This window comes from Centruroides sculpturatus, unplaced genomic scaffold (genome assembly GCF_000671375.1).
Source record: "Centruroides sculpturatus isolate CEXI.00-Female unplaced genomic scaffold, Cexi_2.0 scaffold1968, whole genome shotgun sequence".
In the NCBI taxonomy this organism is placed as follows: domain Eukaryota; kingdom Metazoa; phylum Arthropoda; class Arachnida; order Scorpiones; family Buthidae; genus Centruroides; species Centruroides sculpturatus.
Window position 1 is genome coordinate 35,020 of NW_019386253.1, and position 17,045 is coordinate 52,064.

The 17,045-nt window shown below is 32.5% G+C and overlaps 1 protein-coding gene across 1 annotated transcript; it reads right to left on the reverse strand.

Moving 5' to 3' along the window:
* Positions 1-3,165: 3,165 nt before the first annotated feature.
* LOC111614282 lies at positions 3,166-11,704 on the reverse strand. The gene is made up of 4 exons (XM_023355658.1): positions 11,460-11,704; positions 10,122-11,213; positions 4,324-4,497; positions 3,166-4,246 (listed from the first exon to the last, which is right to left on the reverse strand). Exons 1-4 carry the CDS (start codon positions 11,630-11,632, stop codon positions 3,166-3,168), a joined length of 2,520 nt encoding a protein of 839 aa, XP_023211426.1. The 5' UTR covers positions 11,633-11,704.
* Positions 11,705-17,045: the final 5,341 nt, after the last annotated feature.

Sequence of the window (17,045 nt, forward strand, 5' to 3'; positions counted from 1 at the left end):
TTTTGCTGTGCTTAAAATTCTTTTATTTTTACAAACGTTTTTAACCTATCTAATATAGACCATCGTCAGGTTTAATATTATAAATGTTCCAAAATGGAACGTACCGTTTTTGAATATTTTACATATTTAAAATTCAAAAAAGTAATTTAACTTCGAAATAAATTGAAAGACGTGTGTATATAAAATAAAATAAAATATAGAAAACAAAGCTAACTAGAAAGAAACATGATTTAAGGGTTTTTAAGTCCCATTATTTTTTCTGTTATATATTTTCATTTTATATACCCCAGCTTTCTCTTCCTTTTTTATGCTATCTTTATCGTTCCGTAGCAAGCTATAGATATTGGGTGCTCTTTTTCTTATAGACCATTCTCGACTTTTTATAAAAGAGCACCCAAAACCATGTTTCTTTCTAGTTAGCTTTGTTTTCTATATTTTATTTGTTTATTTACTTTTTGAACTTTTCCGTCCGATGGCTGGATTATTGTAAAGTAAATCAAAGACAAGTCTGTCCAAAAGAGATCACCATTTATTTTGCATTTCAGACTACACATACACATTAATGGCGACAGGCCTTCCTTTTTTTTGGGCTTCATGCCGCCAAAGGTAAAAAAAGTCCTTTAAAAAAACGCAAACATTCAATTAAAAGTAAAAATAATCAGTGACACACAGACGTCTTACTTCAATGGTGATCCCTTAGACAGACTTGTCTTTGATTTATTTTATTTACTTTTTATTTATTTATTTAATATACACACTTCTTTCAATTTATTTTAAAGTTAAATTATTTTTTTGAATTTTAAATATGTAAAATATTCAAAAACGGTACGTTCCATTTTGGAACATTTATAATATTGAACCTGACGATGGTCTATATTAGATAGGTTGAAAACGTTTGTAAAAATGAAAGAATTTTAAGCACAGTAAAATTAGGTGTTGGTGAAACTAAAGTGCTAACTTCAGTTTTATTTCCCACTTTTTTCGATGTAATTTATGTTTTGCGAATGTGTGCATATGTACTGAGTTTGATGAACCTTTAGACTTGCATCTAAATTCACAGCAATACTTATTATTTACCATTGTAGCTTGAACACTTTCTAATTCTAACAGACCACAGACTTTACTGCAGTCAGACTTTATACCCTTAGCAGCCGCCATTACGTAGTTCGCGCTAATACCGCTAGATGTCAGATCTATCGTTGGCACAAGCGAATAAGTATGTAAGAATTCATAACATACATCACGGAAAAATTCAAAGGCTTGCATATACAGTATTCTGGAGTAAAATAATATACATTTGCAATATTCATTTTCCGCTAGAGCTCTTTGCTGACCTCAACTACGTGACGTCTCTGACATACTTTCGGACTTTCAACGGTCCGAGTACCAGTTTGATAAACAGCTGATTAATCAGTTATGATTAATAAATAATCTTAATAAACAAATCAATTTAAGGAATAGATAAGGAAGAAAACTATATAAAAAAACGATTAAATTAAAATACTTTTTCCATTAAACAACACATATTTTTAGCTCCAATACACAATTAATTTTTCAAGTACAGTGAAAACTGCTTAGGCGACCACCTGCATTCGACGGGCACCTGTCAAAACGGGCAAAAATTTCTGGCACGGAATAGTTTATCCATAGAGTCTTCGTATAAGTTACCTGTATTAAACGACCACCTGTGTAACGGGACCGCGGGCATCGATTTTTGGTCCGAAACAACATACAACACCTGTAACAAGCGACCACATTCGCGAATGTATCTGGTCTAAACTATTGTAAAAACCCATCTCAACAACGTTTCCCCTCCTAATATAATGAATTAGTCTAAACTTTCGTTCGAACTCATCCCGGGCACTTCTTTCACCCTCGAAATTAGGTGCAGGTGTTAATAAATTAGTCTAGCAGCAAAGGAAATTCATTTCGTGGTCTCCGTTGCCGCTCATAGTAGTGGTGACCAGACCCTAAAGACTGGGAGGTTCGTCGTGGGTTCGCGCCACGGTCGGACAGGCTGGCTGCTTGGAGTTTACGGGTTTTCTCCTTGCCAATAACGACTGAATATAAGGCCAGTTCCCCATAAAAGTCCTCCCGGAAGGCATTATTACCCGCGCGCGCGATTAGGCCGTTCAGGTACGGCTGGCTCATCGGTCGCATAGCGATCATACACAAGTCTATCGGAGAAAGAGCCTATTTGAGCTATAATCTCCATATTAACAAAGAGAGGTGATTTCCATTGCAGTTATAATGCGCATCGTCAGTTTTTTTAGGTTAAACATATTCATTTATACAGTAAAACAGGCATGCAATAAAGCAGCATCATTAACATTAAATTAAATATGGCAATAAAAATTTTACAAAATACGATTGCTGTAAATATAGTAAATAAATATTTTTATATTTATTTTTAGAAATTGTATATTTTAAAAAAACTAGTCGAAAATTTTTTAATGCTCTCCAATATCTCATTGTTTAGTATTAAAAATAAGTACAGTACCGTTATCAAAAATATCTTAGTGTAATCCCGTAATATTAAAGATACACTTTATAAAGCTTTTGAATAGTGATCTTTTATGCAAACTGCTGCTGTAGAAATTCTGACGTCAACTCGTTCTAAACGCACTGCTCTTTTAACAGAAAATGTCAGTAACCAGGTAAAAGATCCGGACACGTTCACTTCAAAAAAATTAATTTTGAAGCCAAATAAATTTACGCAAAGTATCGTAGATGAAAAGAATGAAAAAACATTACATTCTTGACAAAGAATACAAATAACAATATTGTAAATACTGAAATTCAAATGTGAATATCGATTTGCTCTTACATTTAGACAAAAATTCAAGTCTTAACTTTTTATATTTCTATCGTCAATAACATGAAGAAAAAAGAGATTAATGCTGTAAGATTGTAATTATGTTTCTTTCTCAAACAACTACTGCAATAAAAATCACAATTTACTTTTCAGGAAAAAAATTACATTAGCACTTTATATTTAAATTTTGTTTTCTGTAAACCCAATAAATTGAATATCTCGTTCACGTACTGTAAACACACATTTTGCAGTAAGTTTACAGTGATACAGTAAGAAATAATGATATTCGAATTTAACTTTACATTACATTCTCGTTTAGATTTCAGTTTCTTTCAAAGAAACTTTAAACTTCAAAAATATAAATCAACCGAAAAGTAAATATTGTTCATAAGGTTTCTGTCACCGATTAAAAATTTGTCTTCAAATTTCCTGGCATCTGTTCCTTCGTCGCTCATAAAGTAACTCAATTGAGGTAAAAACTCGATATCGGGTTGGACATTTTCAGCGAGGTAAAAGAAAGCAAAGAAACGAATTGACCAATGTTTATCTAGATACAACTTCGTTTGCAGATTTGCTACTCCCTGTGCATTGCAAACGGTGTGAAACGAAAAATACTCGTTATCCAAATTATTAATATACGCGTATACGAACATTGGAAAACGTTCGCCAAGCATCATCGGAAATCGAAGAGCCGTGACGTAACAATCCTCCATCACAACTACTTCGCTGCTAAAATGTATGTAACCTTTCACCTTTCTGTTAGCGACCATAGAAGGATCTTTATTTACGTACGAGAACAAGTTACGATAATTTAATCCGCTTCTGGTTTTTGTTTCTCGACTGAAGTAACTGGGATAAAAGTAATAATTACCAGTCTTAAAAGTATGCCAGATATGAATCTTTTCTAACTCGCTTAACAAGTTCATTGTTACAACACAAGATTGCAATTCGTCTTCATTCATGGCAAGAAATCTGAATTTTCCAATAAATGGCTCCATTACACTTCTAATTGCATTCCTTTCCGATTCTTCATTCATGGAATAAAAGACGTCTGCACCCTGCTTTCTTTTAACTTCTTCTATGCTCCACTGATACACGGCTTGGAGTAAACGAAATTCACTGACAGATTCATATATCGCTCGAGATACCAATCTATCAATTGTTGTAATTTTACAGCACATAAAGTCGACTGTTGTAAATAATCTTTCTCCGAGTTGGTCGAAAGCTAGCCAGCAATAATAAGTAATGAACACATCACTGATCTCACGTGCAAAATCGTGGATTGCACAGACGGTATGCAAATTTATTTTCCGAATGATAAATGATCTGCATTTCTTTCTTAAATCATCTAGCTCGTATCTTAAACTCAGATGATACAGATCGAAAGCGTGTGTAATAAAGGCCAATCCGGGATCGTCCGTCTGTACATAACTGTTTAAAAAATATAAATTATAATTTATGACAATGTATTGAAATTAAATGAAAGGTTAATATCATGAAAAACTTACGTAACGAATTGTCTGATGGTTTCGATTTGATAAGGCATGAACAGAACTTTCGAATTTTCACAGTATTTAATGAGAAGTTCAAAATTCCTGTTCATGACTTTATTTAACTGAGCTTCTGATATAATAATTTCTTCTTGTTTTTTGTTTTGGATTCGTATCTCACTCGAAGAAATCCTAAAACAACAAAAAGATATTTATTATTACTTTCAAACAAACATCTTTGTCGTTTGAAAGTTGTAGTATTTCCGACAATGATGTATGAATAAATGCATGACTAATTAAAAATAAATATTAAAGTTTTGTATTAGCTTATCTTCTTGGGTTTTGATAATTCCGCGATAATCAAGTTTTATTTTCTAAGAGCTACCATTCCAGGAAACGCTGCTTTTTAAAAAAGAAAAGACATCTCTATTCTATGAACAGGGAAGTATTTCGAAATATGCCCTTCAGTAGACTGAGGAGTGGAGTAGCTAGAAATGCAATCCTGTTAGTAAAGATATCTATGCATATTTTATCACACTTTGTATGATAATCAAATAATATCTCTGATCTCTCAATAGATATTATTACTAATATCAAAGTGATCTTTTGTTAATATAATGATTTTTGTGTATGTTCTAAATATACGGACACCGACGCCCCGTAATTAAGTAAAAATTAAATTTTGTCCTCGTGTGTGTCCTACATTCACACAAAGCATAAATACAAGTTTGCATTACGAACTGAAAAAAAAAGAAAAATCCTTTAACAGATAAGTTATCGGTTAAAGGCCTGCCTAGCATGCATCATTGTTGTGGCTATTGCATGCCGGGTGGCATGGAATGGTTCCTCGTCTCTTACAAGACAAAGAAGTGTATAACGTAAAACTGTTGTACCTATATATTCATTCTGAACATGATTTCTCCCGCTTTGTAGACCGATAAATAATAGCCTCGCTCCCTTGGACGCGTTGGAGACGTGTTGTCGCGTGATGCCCCTACCGGACCGTGTCGTTCCATGTGGTTTGAACCAGGTGGCGCTTTCGCGATGTCTGCTGTCGATGTGTGTGTGCGCGCGCGCTTTTGTTTTGTTGGTGTGGTCGATTTGAATTCGACGGGTCGGTTTGCGTGTTGCGTGTTGTTCGACTTTAGCACAGAAATGTGGATTTCGACGATTTTTAACGTCGAAATATTTCTTTCGTTGCTTGGAATCGGAATATCCGGAGTTAAGTATCGATGTTAGGATATGCCTTCATTTGCTATAAGGTATCGTAGGGAACGATGTTCACTTTCGTCAGGCACCTCATTTGCATAGACGATTCGTTGAAGAAGTCTTCGTGTTTGGCCGCTGCGGTAAGTTGCAGTACCGGTTTTGTGAACCCGCTCAACGGCGTACATACGCAGAGTATCGAAAGGGATTCTCAAGAAGAAAAATCACTGCGCCGATTCACTACTCGGAGGAACTTCGCGATTCCTATCCATACTCCTCTCTATGTATAGAAAGTATCCGAAATACGGGAAAGTTCAAAGCCGGGCAAACGTTTCGAAAATGTTTTTTGCGAACGTTTACGAAAAATTTATCCGGGAGCGGGCCGCGTGCCCCCGAATGGAAGAAGCCAAAAACCGTTCCGGCAGCATCACCGGAAGCGATACGCCGAAGCGAGCAAGCGGCGCGAGCAAGAGAAAAAACGAGGAAGAGCGTCGCGACGGTGCAAAGAAGCGCGCTAGTGTCGCGGAATGACCATCGACGACGACAACGGTGAGTAAAAATGCGTTTTTTTGTTAATAATTCGTTTGAGCGATTTTTTCGATCTCTTTCACCCCTTTTTCGCCGCGGCGCATCCGCCATCTTTCGTTTGTAATCGCGCCCGCGCGTAGTCACGCGACCACACTCGGCTCCAAACAGTCGGCGTCCGGAGCGAGTCTACCATCCTAACAACAGGAAGCGCCGCCATGACGGTATACGTATCTAGACTTTAACCAAATGAGTATTAATTAACCCTGCGTAAGTCGCTAGGAATGGGGCCTTTACTTGAGTCGCATGGGTCTTACAGACCCAGTGTTTTTAATATGAAATAATTCAATTTTATCTATCGCGTAAAGAAACTACAGTTTCTTAGTTGGATTCTGCGCTTTGTTTTCTATCTAGTGATATAAATTACTTGCGTATTGACAAAATGAATTTTTTAATATTTATTTTTATGTAATTCGATACGAAAAACGCAAAAAAATAAACATATCAAATTTCAACTCGCTGTAATTTATCTCCTGTTTCACCGATTGCCATCGGGTTTGTTTGTAAGTGGGGAAGAAATATGACACTTTCAAGCGAAGTGAGTAGAACTTTTGCACTACTGCGAGAAAATTTGTCAACCGACCCCGCGTTACCCCCTACCGCGAAAGTCAATAAACGTTAATTGTTTTATGACTCTATTTTCAACACTTCTTTTCTGAGTTGTAAATCGACTAATTGACAAAGATTTTACTTCATTTTACTCATAAGAATGTTGTCTTTATGATTTAATAGATAGTTTCGTATGATTTTTAGACATAAATTTTATTTTTAATTTTTTATCTGATATAGTCGTGTGTTAGGCTTAACTCGATCACCTATTTTCAAAAATTGACATCGTTCAAAATATTATAGAATCCATCAAAATTATTTGCTTATAGTTTAGTTATAAATGTTTTCTGTGCATGAAAAGAAGCGATCGAAAAAATAATGGGTGGACCATCAAAAATTCGGCAATTTACGACATGCTCTCAATTCTGAAATTTGTTTTCTTCATAATATAAAATTTTTACAAAATAATACTTAAAAAATACATCCATGTCAATACCTGAATGTTATAAAAATGCAATTATCAAAAATTTTGTAATTTTCACAATTTGTATTGTCATAATTTATTTTTGTTTTTTTCTGTCGCGCGTTGCGTATTGCGCGACAACAAAGTCGTAACGCGATTAAACGCAGCGATTTCATTTATAATTACTTAAAATGTAGTTTACGTTCTTGTTTTAGTTTTGTTTTGTTGTTTAGCGATGGAAAATAAATAGATAATAATTGCAGATAACAATTTAAAGTATTTTTATCAGATTAATTTAGATTATTTGATTTTACAATAATGATAGCTATGCGATATGATTGTCGCATAGTTGTAATTTTTCACTTTATATCTAATTAGCTCTCATAATGTTTAGGGGCTAATTAGCTAACATATAGTTCTTTTATTTCGTTTGATCGAGTAAGCATCTTCTCAGAATTGTCTTGTGGGAAATTGACTGCGATAAGAATTAGCCTTTCACTTAAATCAATGTCAGAATGTAAATAAAAGTTAGTTAATCGCCATTTTCATCGTTTTCAGCTCTAATTTCGCTACTTTTCATTTTAATTGACGTTATTTAAACAAATGTTTGTTTTGTCAGGAACATTCAGGAGTAAAATTACCAGAATTACGGCTCTAAAATGAAGAAGATAGCTATTTGTAAGGTTTGCTTACATTCTGACTTTAATCACGTTGATTGGTTCTTCGCGGGAAAATCCAGACCAGATGGTTCTGAAGAAACCTCTCATTCGTTGAACTTAAATCAGTCATAATATAAATTACCAATTACAGTGTAATAGGCGTAGAAACAAAAATTTTAAAGCCAATTAACAGCAATAACATCTTCCATAGACTTACTATAGAGAGTTGGAGTTTCCCGGGAATATTTATTGCTAGACAGTTTTGAGAACATGCTTACTCGTATATACATTGTGAAACAATATTTAATTAACAATTTATAGCTCAAAACGCGAATAAAACAAGCGAATTTATAGCGATTGTTTACATTTGATTTCCAAGATCATTGCCGAAAGGGGGGAGATATTTCCCGGCAATTTATAGCTAGACTGTTTTCACAAGTTTCCCATTGGTTAGTAAATGTAAAAAAATGCCAACTTGCATCGTCTAATATACGAAGAATCATCATAAGTAATATATAAAAATTATATGATAAAAATAGAATAATAATTAAAATGATTAAAAGTTAATTAGACATTAATTTTGAAAACAATATTAAAAAAAAAAAAACAAAAATATAAATATATAAATAAATAACGATATTATAAAGTATAATAGACACCGCGCGACAACTTCAGCGCGATAAAGTTATTGCGACACTCGCTATCGGCAACGGCGACAAATTAATTGACGTTTTTTTACCCCCTCCGTGAGTCGCATGGGTCTGTCATACCCATGCGACTCGTGAAGCATTTTTTTTCTAAAAAATGAGCGTTGCTATGCAAAAAATTTTAACAGCATGTTAATCTGGTTAAAAAGTTTGAGGAATATTAATTTTTTCAAATTTTTCAAAAAATATTTAATATTAAAAAATTTTGACTAAAAATCGCGTCGGGTCTGTCAGACCCATGCGACTCACAGAAGGTGAATCGTCTGTATATCAAAAAGTGAACACAGCTTATTAATTCAAACTTTAAAGACCGAAAATAATTTCACCAAGAGAAGGGAAATCTTAAGCTACTTAAACCCTTCTAACCCTAAAAGTGGAAGAGTCTATTTCTCGAGTTCGAACATTGTAAACAGATGGTTATTTACACAAATAAGCTTTTCCTGTAGTTTTGCTTAGTCATTGTCTCCAGTAAGACAACTTTTGTTAATTAAATACTTTTAGTTTAAATATTCTAGAAAATTTATATATATAAATTTAATAAGNTGGTACGACAGATACTCTGATAGGATCTTTCGGCGCCCGAACTGTTTCTTCGCCATTAGATTCTTTTTCCTATTAAAGTGCCAATTACTCCTCCTGCCATGGTCAATAACGGCGCCAGTAGAAGAAAAAGGAATACACCAGATCGATTAACCAAAAGTTTATTTTGTATTTAAAGGAACGTTAGTGATCCCGGGCCGCATAAAGAAGAAACGTTACAAATTTCAATAGCGAATTCGCCGATATTCATACAAAAATGTAATATTAATACATCGCCCTAAATTTCTGTCATCCATTTTTATGCAAAATATTACACGCAGATANAACTGTTTCTTCGCCATTAGATTCTTTTTACTATTACCGTGCCAATTAGTCCTCCTGCCATGGTCAATAACGGCGCCAGTAGAAGAGGAAGGAATACACCAGATCGATTAACCAAAATTTTTTTTGGTATTTAAATGAACGTCCCGTTAGTGACCCCGGGCTACATAAAGAAGGAACGTTACAAATTTCAATAGCGAATTCGCCGATATTCATACAAAAATGTAATATTAATACATCGCCCTAAATTTCTGTCATCCATTTTTATGCAAAATATTACACGCAGATAACGATTACCTTCCCAATAGCTAATTGACAACTAGCTCTTTCAGGTTGAGAATGATGCAAGTTCAAACATGTTAGAACACAAATCTGTGTGTTGTATCGATATAATTATGTCACGATCAACACTAAGTGACCATTCCAGGAATTAAAATGACACACCTTATACAGAAACGTTCGATAATCTGGATTTATTTTTAATAATACGCATCACTCTGGTCCATAGATGCCAAATTAACAGACTTTAAATTCCTACTTTTGAATAATAGAAATTATTTGTAAAGGTCTAAAATTAAGTTTCAAGACACACGAAATCCTTCAACGTTACGTCATCAGTAGTTACTATATAAATAGGCCCCTTAATTAATGACTACAAGAGCGTTAAAAATTGAAAATGTTTAAATACATCAATTGTATTTTAAAAATATTGTTTATGAATTGTTAATTAAATTTTTAATAAACGGGAAATAAGTGAAGCAATATACGGATTAATTTCAAAAATACAAGTAGAGCAGGAAGTAAAAATTATCACTTTCTTCTTCAATGATCCCATCTTTAATCAACTTCTCCTCGAATAACACCCCCTCCGATTGTTCGGGAGTAGCAAAAGTTTCTGCCGATCGTAAAGGTAAATTTATGTTGTGAAGGAGCCAATGATCGTGAGCAAAAACTGCGCACAGACGACAAGTCGAACTCTTCCCAAAGAATATTGGTTCAACCAACTCTACTTTTCCTAGGGAATTGCAGAAAGATTCCAAATGAAAAACACCGCTTTCTACCGAATTTATATAACCATAGATATGCATAGGTATGTATTTACTGTTAAGAGTAATGGGAAGATTGAGATTAGTGACGAAACAATCTTCCCTCACAAATATCTCGGTGGTGAAATACGTAAATGGTTTCTTAGATTCGGCGGTTACGCGAGGAGATTCTTTAATATGTTTAAACTCAAATAGTAGTGCGTAATTTGAATATTTGCTCCTGCATCTGTCGTTTGAGTTTTTGCTCAAATAACTCGGATAATCTGAAAAATTTTTGGTTTCCTTACAGACGAGAATGGATTTTTCTTCTTCTTCGGTAAACAAATTAAGTTTGAATACTTTATTAATTAATTCCTGTTTGCTCATGGCTAAGAATCTGATTTTTTCAAGAAACGGTTGCAATTCTTCTCGATATTTTTGTTTCTTGGCGTTTTCATTTATTTGAACAAATGACGTTCCCATTTCTCGTTTGCACTTCTCTTTCATCCACTTGTAGACGGCCAGAAATATATCCACTTCGTCCATACTTGTGTATAACGGACGAGACACTAACCTGTCTATTGTCGTAGTTTCACAGGATTTGAAATCATCTCCCTCGAATATCTCTGTCCAATACGTATCGAAAATTTTTCTGCAACGATGTTGTATCTGGGAAAGATTCATTTTGCACGCGAAATCGTGAATTGCGCACACATTTTTCATACTTAACCGATCGATAATGAACTTTTCGCATTTCCTGTTTAAAATTTTAATTGAATATTTTTTGCTCAAGTCATACAACTGGAAACCGCTGTCCAAAGATTTTAACTGAGGGTCATCTGTACTCAGATAGCTGCAAGATAAGNCGCACACATTTTTCATACTTAACCGATCGATAATGAACTTTTCGCATTTCCTGTTTAAAATTTTAATTGAATATTTTTTGCTCAAGTCATACAACTGGAAACCACTGTCCAAAGATTTCAACTGAGGGTCGTCTGTACTCAGATAGCTGCAAGATAAGTACAAAATGTATTTATGAGAATGCAAATATTTCTACTTTTATATTTTAAGATACAATATATTAAGATTATCTCACTTAACCATCCGAGCCACAACTACTGTGGGGTATGGCAATTTCAGAATCCTCGAATTTTTTCCACGTTCCATTATAGATTCCAGCTGCTCGTTGCGAATTTTATTAAAAGTGGATGAAGAAATAAGTATTTTATCCCCGTCTGATGGTACGAGTTCGATTGTCTCTGAATCCATAATGTGAACAGCTGGAACTAAATAATACTTTAATAACAATTGATAAGAATACAATTGCTAAGTTTTATTGTAACGACGTGTAAAGAGAAAACTACATTTTGATAGTAAATTGAAGTTTTCATTTTAATGAGCTTTTTGTGGTTCCGATGTAGTAAAGTATTTTATGCCGCCTTTTATTTTGTACGGGAATTCTGTATACTCTTGGAATAAAGCTCTTGTCTATGACTTCCTTGTCCGTACGTAAAATCTGATATACCGCTGGATTCCTTTTGAAAATTATCTTTATTCCATCACTGTGTAATCTTCTATTTTTTCCTGTTCATTAACTTATCTACTGTCCATTTTTTTATTTGTTGGTTATTGCATTCAGGTTGACTCCGAATTGCCATTATATGCTGTAATTCTTTAATTCTGTCCTGCACTTTGCTGCAGTGCGTGTAAGCTCTTTTTATAAGCTGAATGCAGCCAGTTTATAAGTTGCTGGGGTGTGTGAAGTCCATGGTATTAACGGTTATACTTGTATGTTGTCTTTCTGTAAACTTTTGTAGCGATTTCCTCCTCTCTTTACTCCAATTGATATATCTAGTAAATGTACAGTTTTATCATTCTCTGGTTCTAGCTCAATTTCTAGGCCGAAGTTGTTGAATTTCATAGCTCTTATAAATTGCTGTATGTCTGGTTTTTCTTTCTAGATAAACAAGTAGTTATCAACACAACGTGCGTATATTATAGCGTACTGCGTATTTCGGTATGATAGAGTTCTCTAATGTCCTTAATACCATCTGGCATAATGCACCTGATACGGGATTTCCCAAATTCACTCCTCTATGTTGAGCGTATGTTATTTTTTTAAAAAATAATTAAAGATCGATGAATATGTGGTTAGTTGCGTCAGTTCTAGTATCTATTTTCTTATCATTTCTGCATTTCTGATCCTGCTTATTAAGAAGTCTCTCAGATGGCAAAAACATGGATCTAGTTTGATTGAGAGGTATAAAGCCATGTAATCTAGCACCGTCATGTAACCTCCTCTTTTTAATTTCATATTTTTCATTTTCTGGAGCAATTCTAGCGGCTTTTTATGCAATATTCGTGTGTAGGCATGTGCGTGTTAATAAAGCCTTTGAGTAATCGTTCTAGTATTATTATAGGTGAGTAGCATTTATTAACCACTGGTCTTATGCTTTATTCCGGTTTATGTGTCTTGGCAACACCGAACAGTCTAAGAACTGATGAGGAGAAAACTACCATTTTCTTCATTCCGTGTTCCTTTGCAATGGTTGTGTTATAAAAACGGTTGACTCTTATCTGTAACAGCTCCAATGCACGTGACACAGTGCATTGTGCACAGTCTTGCATTAAACAAGTCATTGCACATGAACAAGAGCACAGACTTGCGTTGTGTTTTTTTTTTTTTTTTTACAAATTTTAATAACAGCTCGTTATATCTAGATCTTTTCATGACTACCAAGCCCTTCGATTTGTTGGCTCTTGTAAGTACTATATTATTTACTTACATCCATTTTGTACTTTCTCTTATATTTTTTCATACTGGGTTGAGCTCGGTTCTAACACATTGGTTCATAAAAAAAGGTTTAAAATTTGAACCTTAAAAAAAGCCTAAAATTTAAAACTAAATAAAACGTTTCAAATTTAAAACTTGTAAATAGGTTTAAAATTTAAACCTTAAAAAAAAGCCTAAAATTTAGAACTAAATAAAGCGTTTCAAATTTAAAACTTGAAAAAAAGGTTTAAAATTCGAATTTTAAAAAGTAGCCTAAAATTCGGAACTAAAAAAACAGTTTGAGATTTAAAACTTAAAAATTTAAAATTTGGACCTTAAATAAAAGTTTAAAATTTGAAACTTAAAAATAAGCCTAAAATTTAAAACTAAAACAAAAAACGTTTGAAAAGTATAACTTGAAAAAAAGTTATAAATTTGGACCTTAAAAAAACGGTTAGAATTTAAAACTAAAAATAACGTTTGAAATTTAAAACTTATAAAAAAGTTTAAAATTTGAACTTTAAAAAAAAGCCTAAAATTTAAAACTAATAAAAAAGTTTGAAATTTAAAACTTGAGAAAAAGTTTAAAATTTGAAACTTAAAAAAAGGTTTTAAATTTGAACCTTAAAAATAAGCCTAAAATTTAATACTATAAAAAAGTTTTAAATTTAAAATTTGAAAAAAAGTTTAAAATTTGAACCTTGAAAAAAGCCTAAAATTTAAAACTAAAAAAAAATTTGAAATTTAAAACTTGAAAACAGGTTTAAAATTTGGTTTTTAAAAATAGGTTTAAAATTTGAAACTTCAAATAAAAATTTAAAATTTAAAACTTGATAAAAAGGTTTAAAATTTGAACCTTAAAAAAAAGCCTGAAATTTAAAACTTGAAAAAACGCTTAGAATTTAAAACTATAATAAACGTTTGAAATTTAAAACTTAAAAAAAATTTTAAAATTTGAACCTTAAAAAAACGCTTAAAATTTAAAACAAAAAAAAAAGTTTGAAATTTAAAACTTGAAAAAAGGTTTACAATTTGAACCTTAAAATAACGCTTAAAATTTGAACCTTGATAAAACGCTTAAAATTTAAAACTAAAAACAACGTTTGAAATTTAAAACTTGAAAAAAGGTTTCAAATCTGAACCTTATAATATAATAATAATAAGTCTTTATTTGCCGTAAAAGGCTATCGCCTGTTACAGGGCGTTTTATTTAAACGCGTACTAATTTAACATCTCATATGTTCTCGTTTTATTAACAATGATATATTCTATTTTCTGATGTATAATATACATTAATATTTTCTCACAGTTATTATTTAATAAATTGTTTAACATAGTTATATAACATATAAATTGTGTTAGTATTAGCTCTGTCAAAAGTCTTAAACATTTTCATCTCACTATTACAGTTAGCCAACGGTCTCATCTGGAGCCTTTGTAGTTTATCTTTTTCGTTACAGCATTCACATATAATATGAACTCTATATAATATTTTGCTGCAATTTAAACATTTAGATTGAGTATAGTCTATATATTTATCATTTATAATTATTCCCTGTTTATTTAGCCTAATCTGTATAAAAAACTTTTTGATGTTAAAGGCTAGATTTGTCAATATATAGTTATTATTTACTGGGTAATTTAAAATTGTTGCATACCAGCTTGTATTTTCCCGTTTTCGTATGTCTTCAATGTCTTGAACAATGAATAATTCCATAGCTCTGTATATTATTTCTTTACTGTACTGCTCCATATTGTGTGTATGATCCAGAAACAATTTAATAGAGAATCCATATTTATTTACTATCTTTGATAACTGTATTATCCAACTTCATCTTAAGTCCGTTTCCTTTGATTTGCGATATAGTGAAAACAGCAATTTTGTTGTTATGTCTTCTGCCTTTATAATTTTTTGTAGAAACATTAAATATCTTTTTATTAATATAGTATTTAGTCTGAATCTATTTGTTTCTATTCGTAAGGCACTGCCCGAGATATAAAATTCTAACTGGAATATATTGCGTATAAATATATTCTGTATTTTTTCGAAATCATTAAATTTATCCATACTCCAAACTGGGGCCGCATAGCCCATTGAATTCATTACAAGTGAATTAAAAAGTCGAAAGTGTGTTCCCAAGTTCTTTAGTTTTGTCTTACAGAATAGACCAATTAGGTTATTTATTACAATTATTGCTTTATTTAGTGAATTTTTATAATGTTTCTCAAACGAAAGGTTTGGTGTAAATGTTATTCCTAAAAATTTTATTTCCTTAACTATCTTCACTTCTTCTTTATTGATAAAAAAAGACATGTGCTTTTTGGATATATTACTGCCATTTCTGAATATCATTATTGATGATTTTTTTGGATTTATTGTAACTCTTAACTTTTCTAAGTACTCACAAATATGTTAAATCTTTTTACGGAGCGCAGCTGCCGTAGGAGCTACCAGCACAATGTTATCGGCATATGATATGGTATGTNACAAGTACGTTTTCCAAACGTCCCACAATACTATATTTCAATTGATTGGATGATTTTCTTTTGAATTTTTACTTCACTTTTAGTTTCGGAGTAAAGGGCAGTTTTAATTATTATTTTATAATTTTTAAATGTAATTATTAGGGGCTATTTATACTTGTGTGCAAAACATGAGCAACAATTTTTTTTTGTTCGTAACTTAGCAAAAAATCACCCGGAAGACATGAAAGTCAGAAAACAGAGGCAGTATTTTGTACTTAAAATACGAAGACAGCATACCAGCACAAAAATGAATAGAAAGCATGCAGTATGGAATCAAAACCTCCTTATTGTAGTCTTGCACTGTGTGCTCTGACTGCTTGCGTTCTGCGTGCCCTCGCCTGTCATGTCTTATTCCTGAATATTAATCATATTTCTACTGAATTGGGTGTTTGTTGTACTGATCGCTGCAAGCCCTTTTCTACAATTTCATGGCTGTCTGCTTAAAAATAACATTGTTGCTTAAGCTTTGCACACCAGTGTATAAATGACGTTCACAATAGAAAAAAGCAAAAAAGTAAAAGTCGGAGTCGGAGTCGTCAGAAAATCCGCCGACTCCGACTCCGACTTTTACTTACCAACTTGTTATGTATATGAAACGGAGTCGGAGTCGGAGTCGGATGGTAAGGAAAAGTCGGAGTCGGAGTCGCTAGATTTTTACGCGACTCCACAGCCCTGGAAAAAAGGAAATGAATTATGCAAGTCAAACAAGGAAGAGAAAAGGGGTTTAATAGCCCCCTTACTTTTAGTTTTAATTATCTGCCTTTATAGTATTAATAAATATTAATATTATAACATATAATATATTAATAAATTTTAGTTATTTAATTTAACTTAAGCATATTTAAATATAAATTCTTGGACGCCATATATATTACGTAAATATAAATTACAGATTCTATTGGCTGAAGTTTAGTCGAATTCAGTATGATATATATTGAAAAGGAAATTGTATGTAGCGTCATCTGTTATGAGGTGTTGTTATAAAATAACTTTATATTTTTCATTACTATAAAATTAAAAAGAACTTAATTTTGAGGCTAGGAACGAGTTTTATGAAAAATTTAAAATGTTAATAACGGGCAAAATCTTTATGTTCGACCCTTCTGAAGATATGAAACATGGCCCTCTTCTGTCTTCCATTCCAACACTTTCCATTGTTATATATACATAACGGCAAAGAAAGTAAAAGTAAATAGTTAATTTAGAAGTAAAAGACATTTTCATTAAAAAATACCTCTTTTGCATTGGAAAATTTTGCCTTAAAAAATTCGTAGGTTCGGAAACATCGTAAATCTTTCCTCCTCTCGAACTTTTCGAGGACCTTTTTTGTGTTTTAAATTGCAGATTTGAGTAAATAGAGCTTTTAAAGAGTAAACAATCATT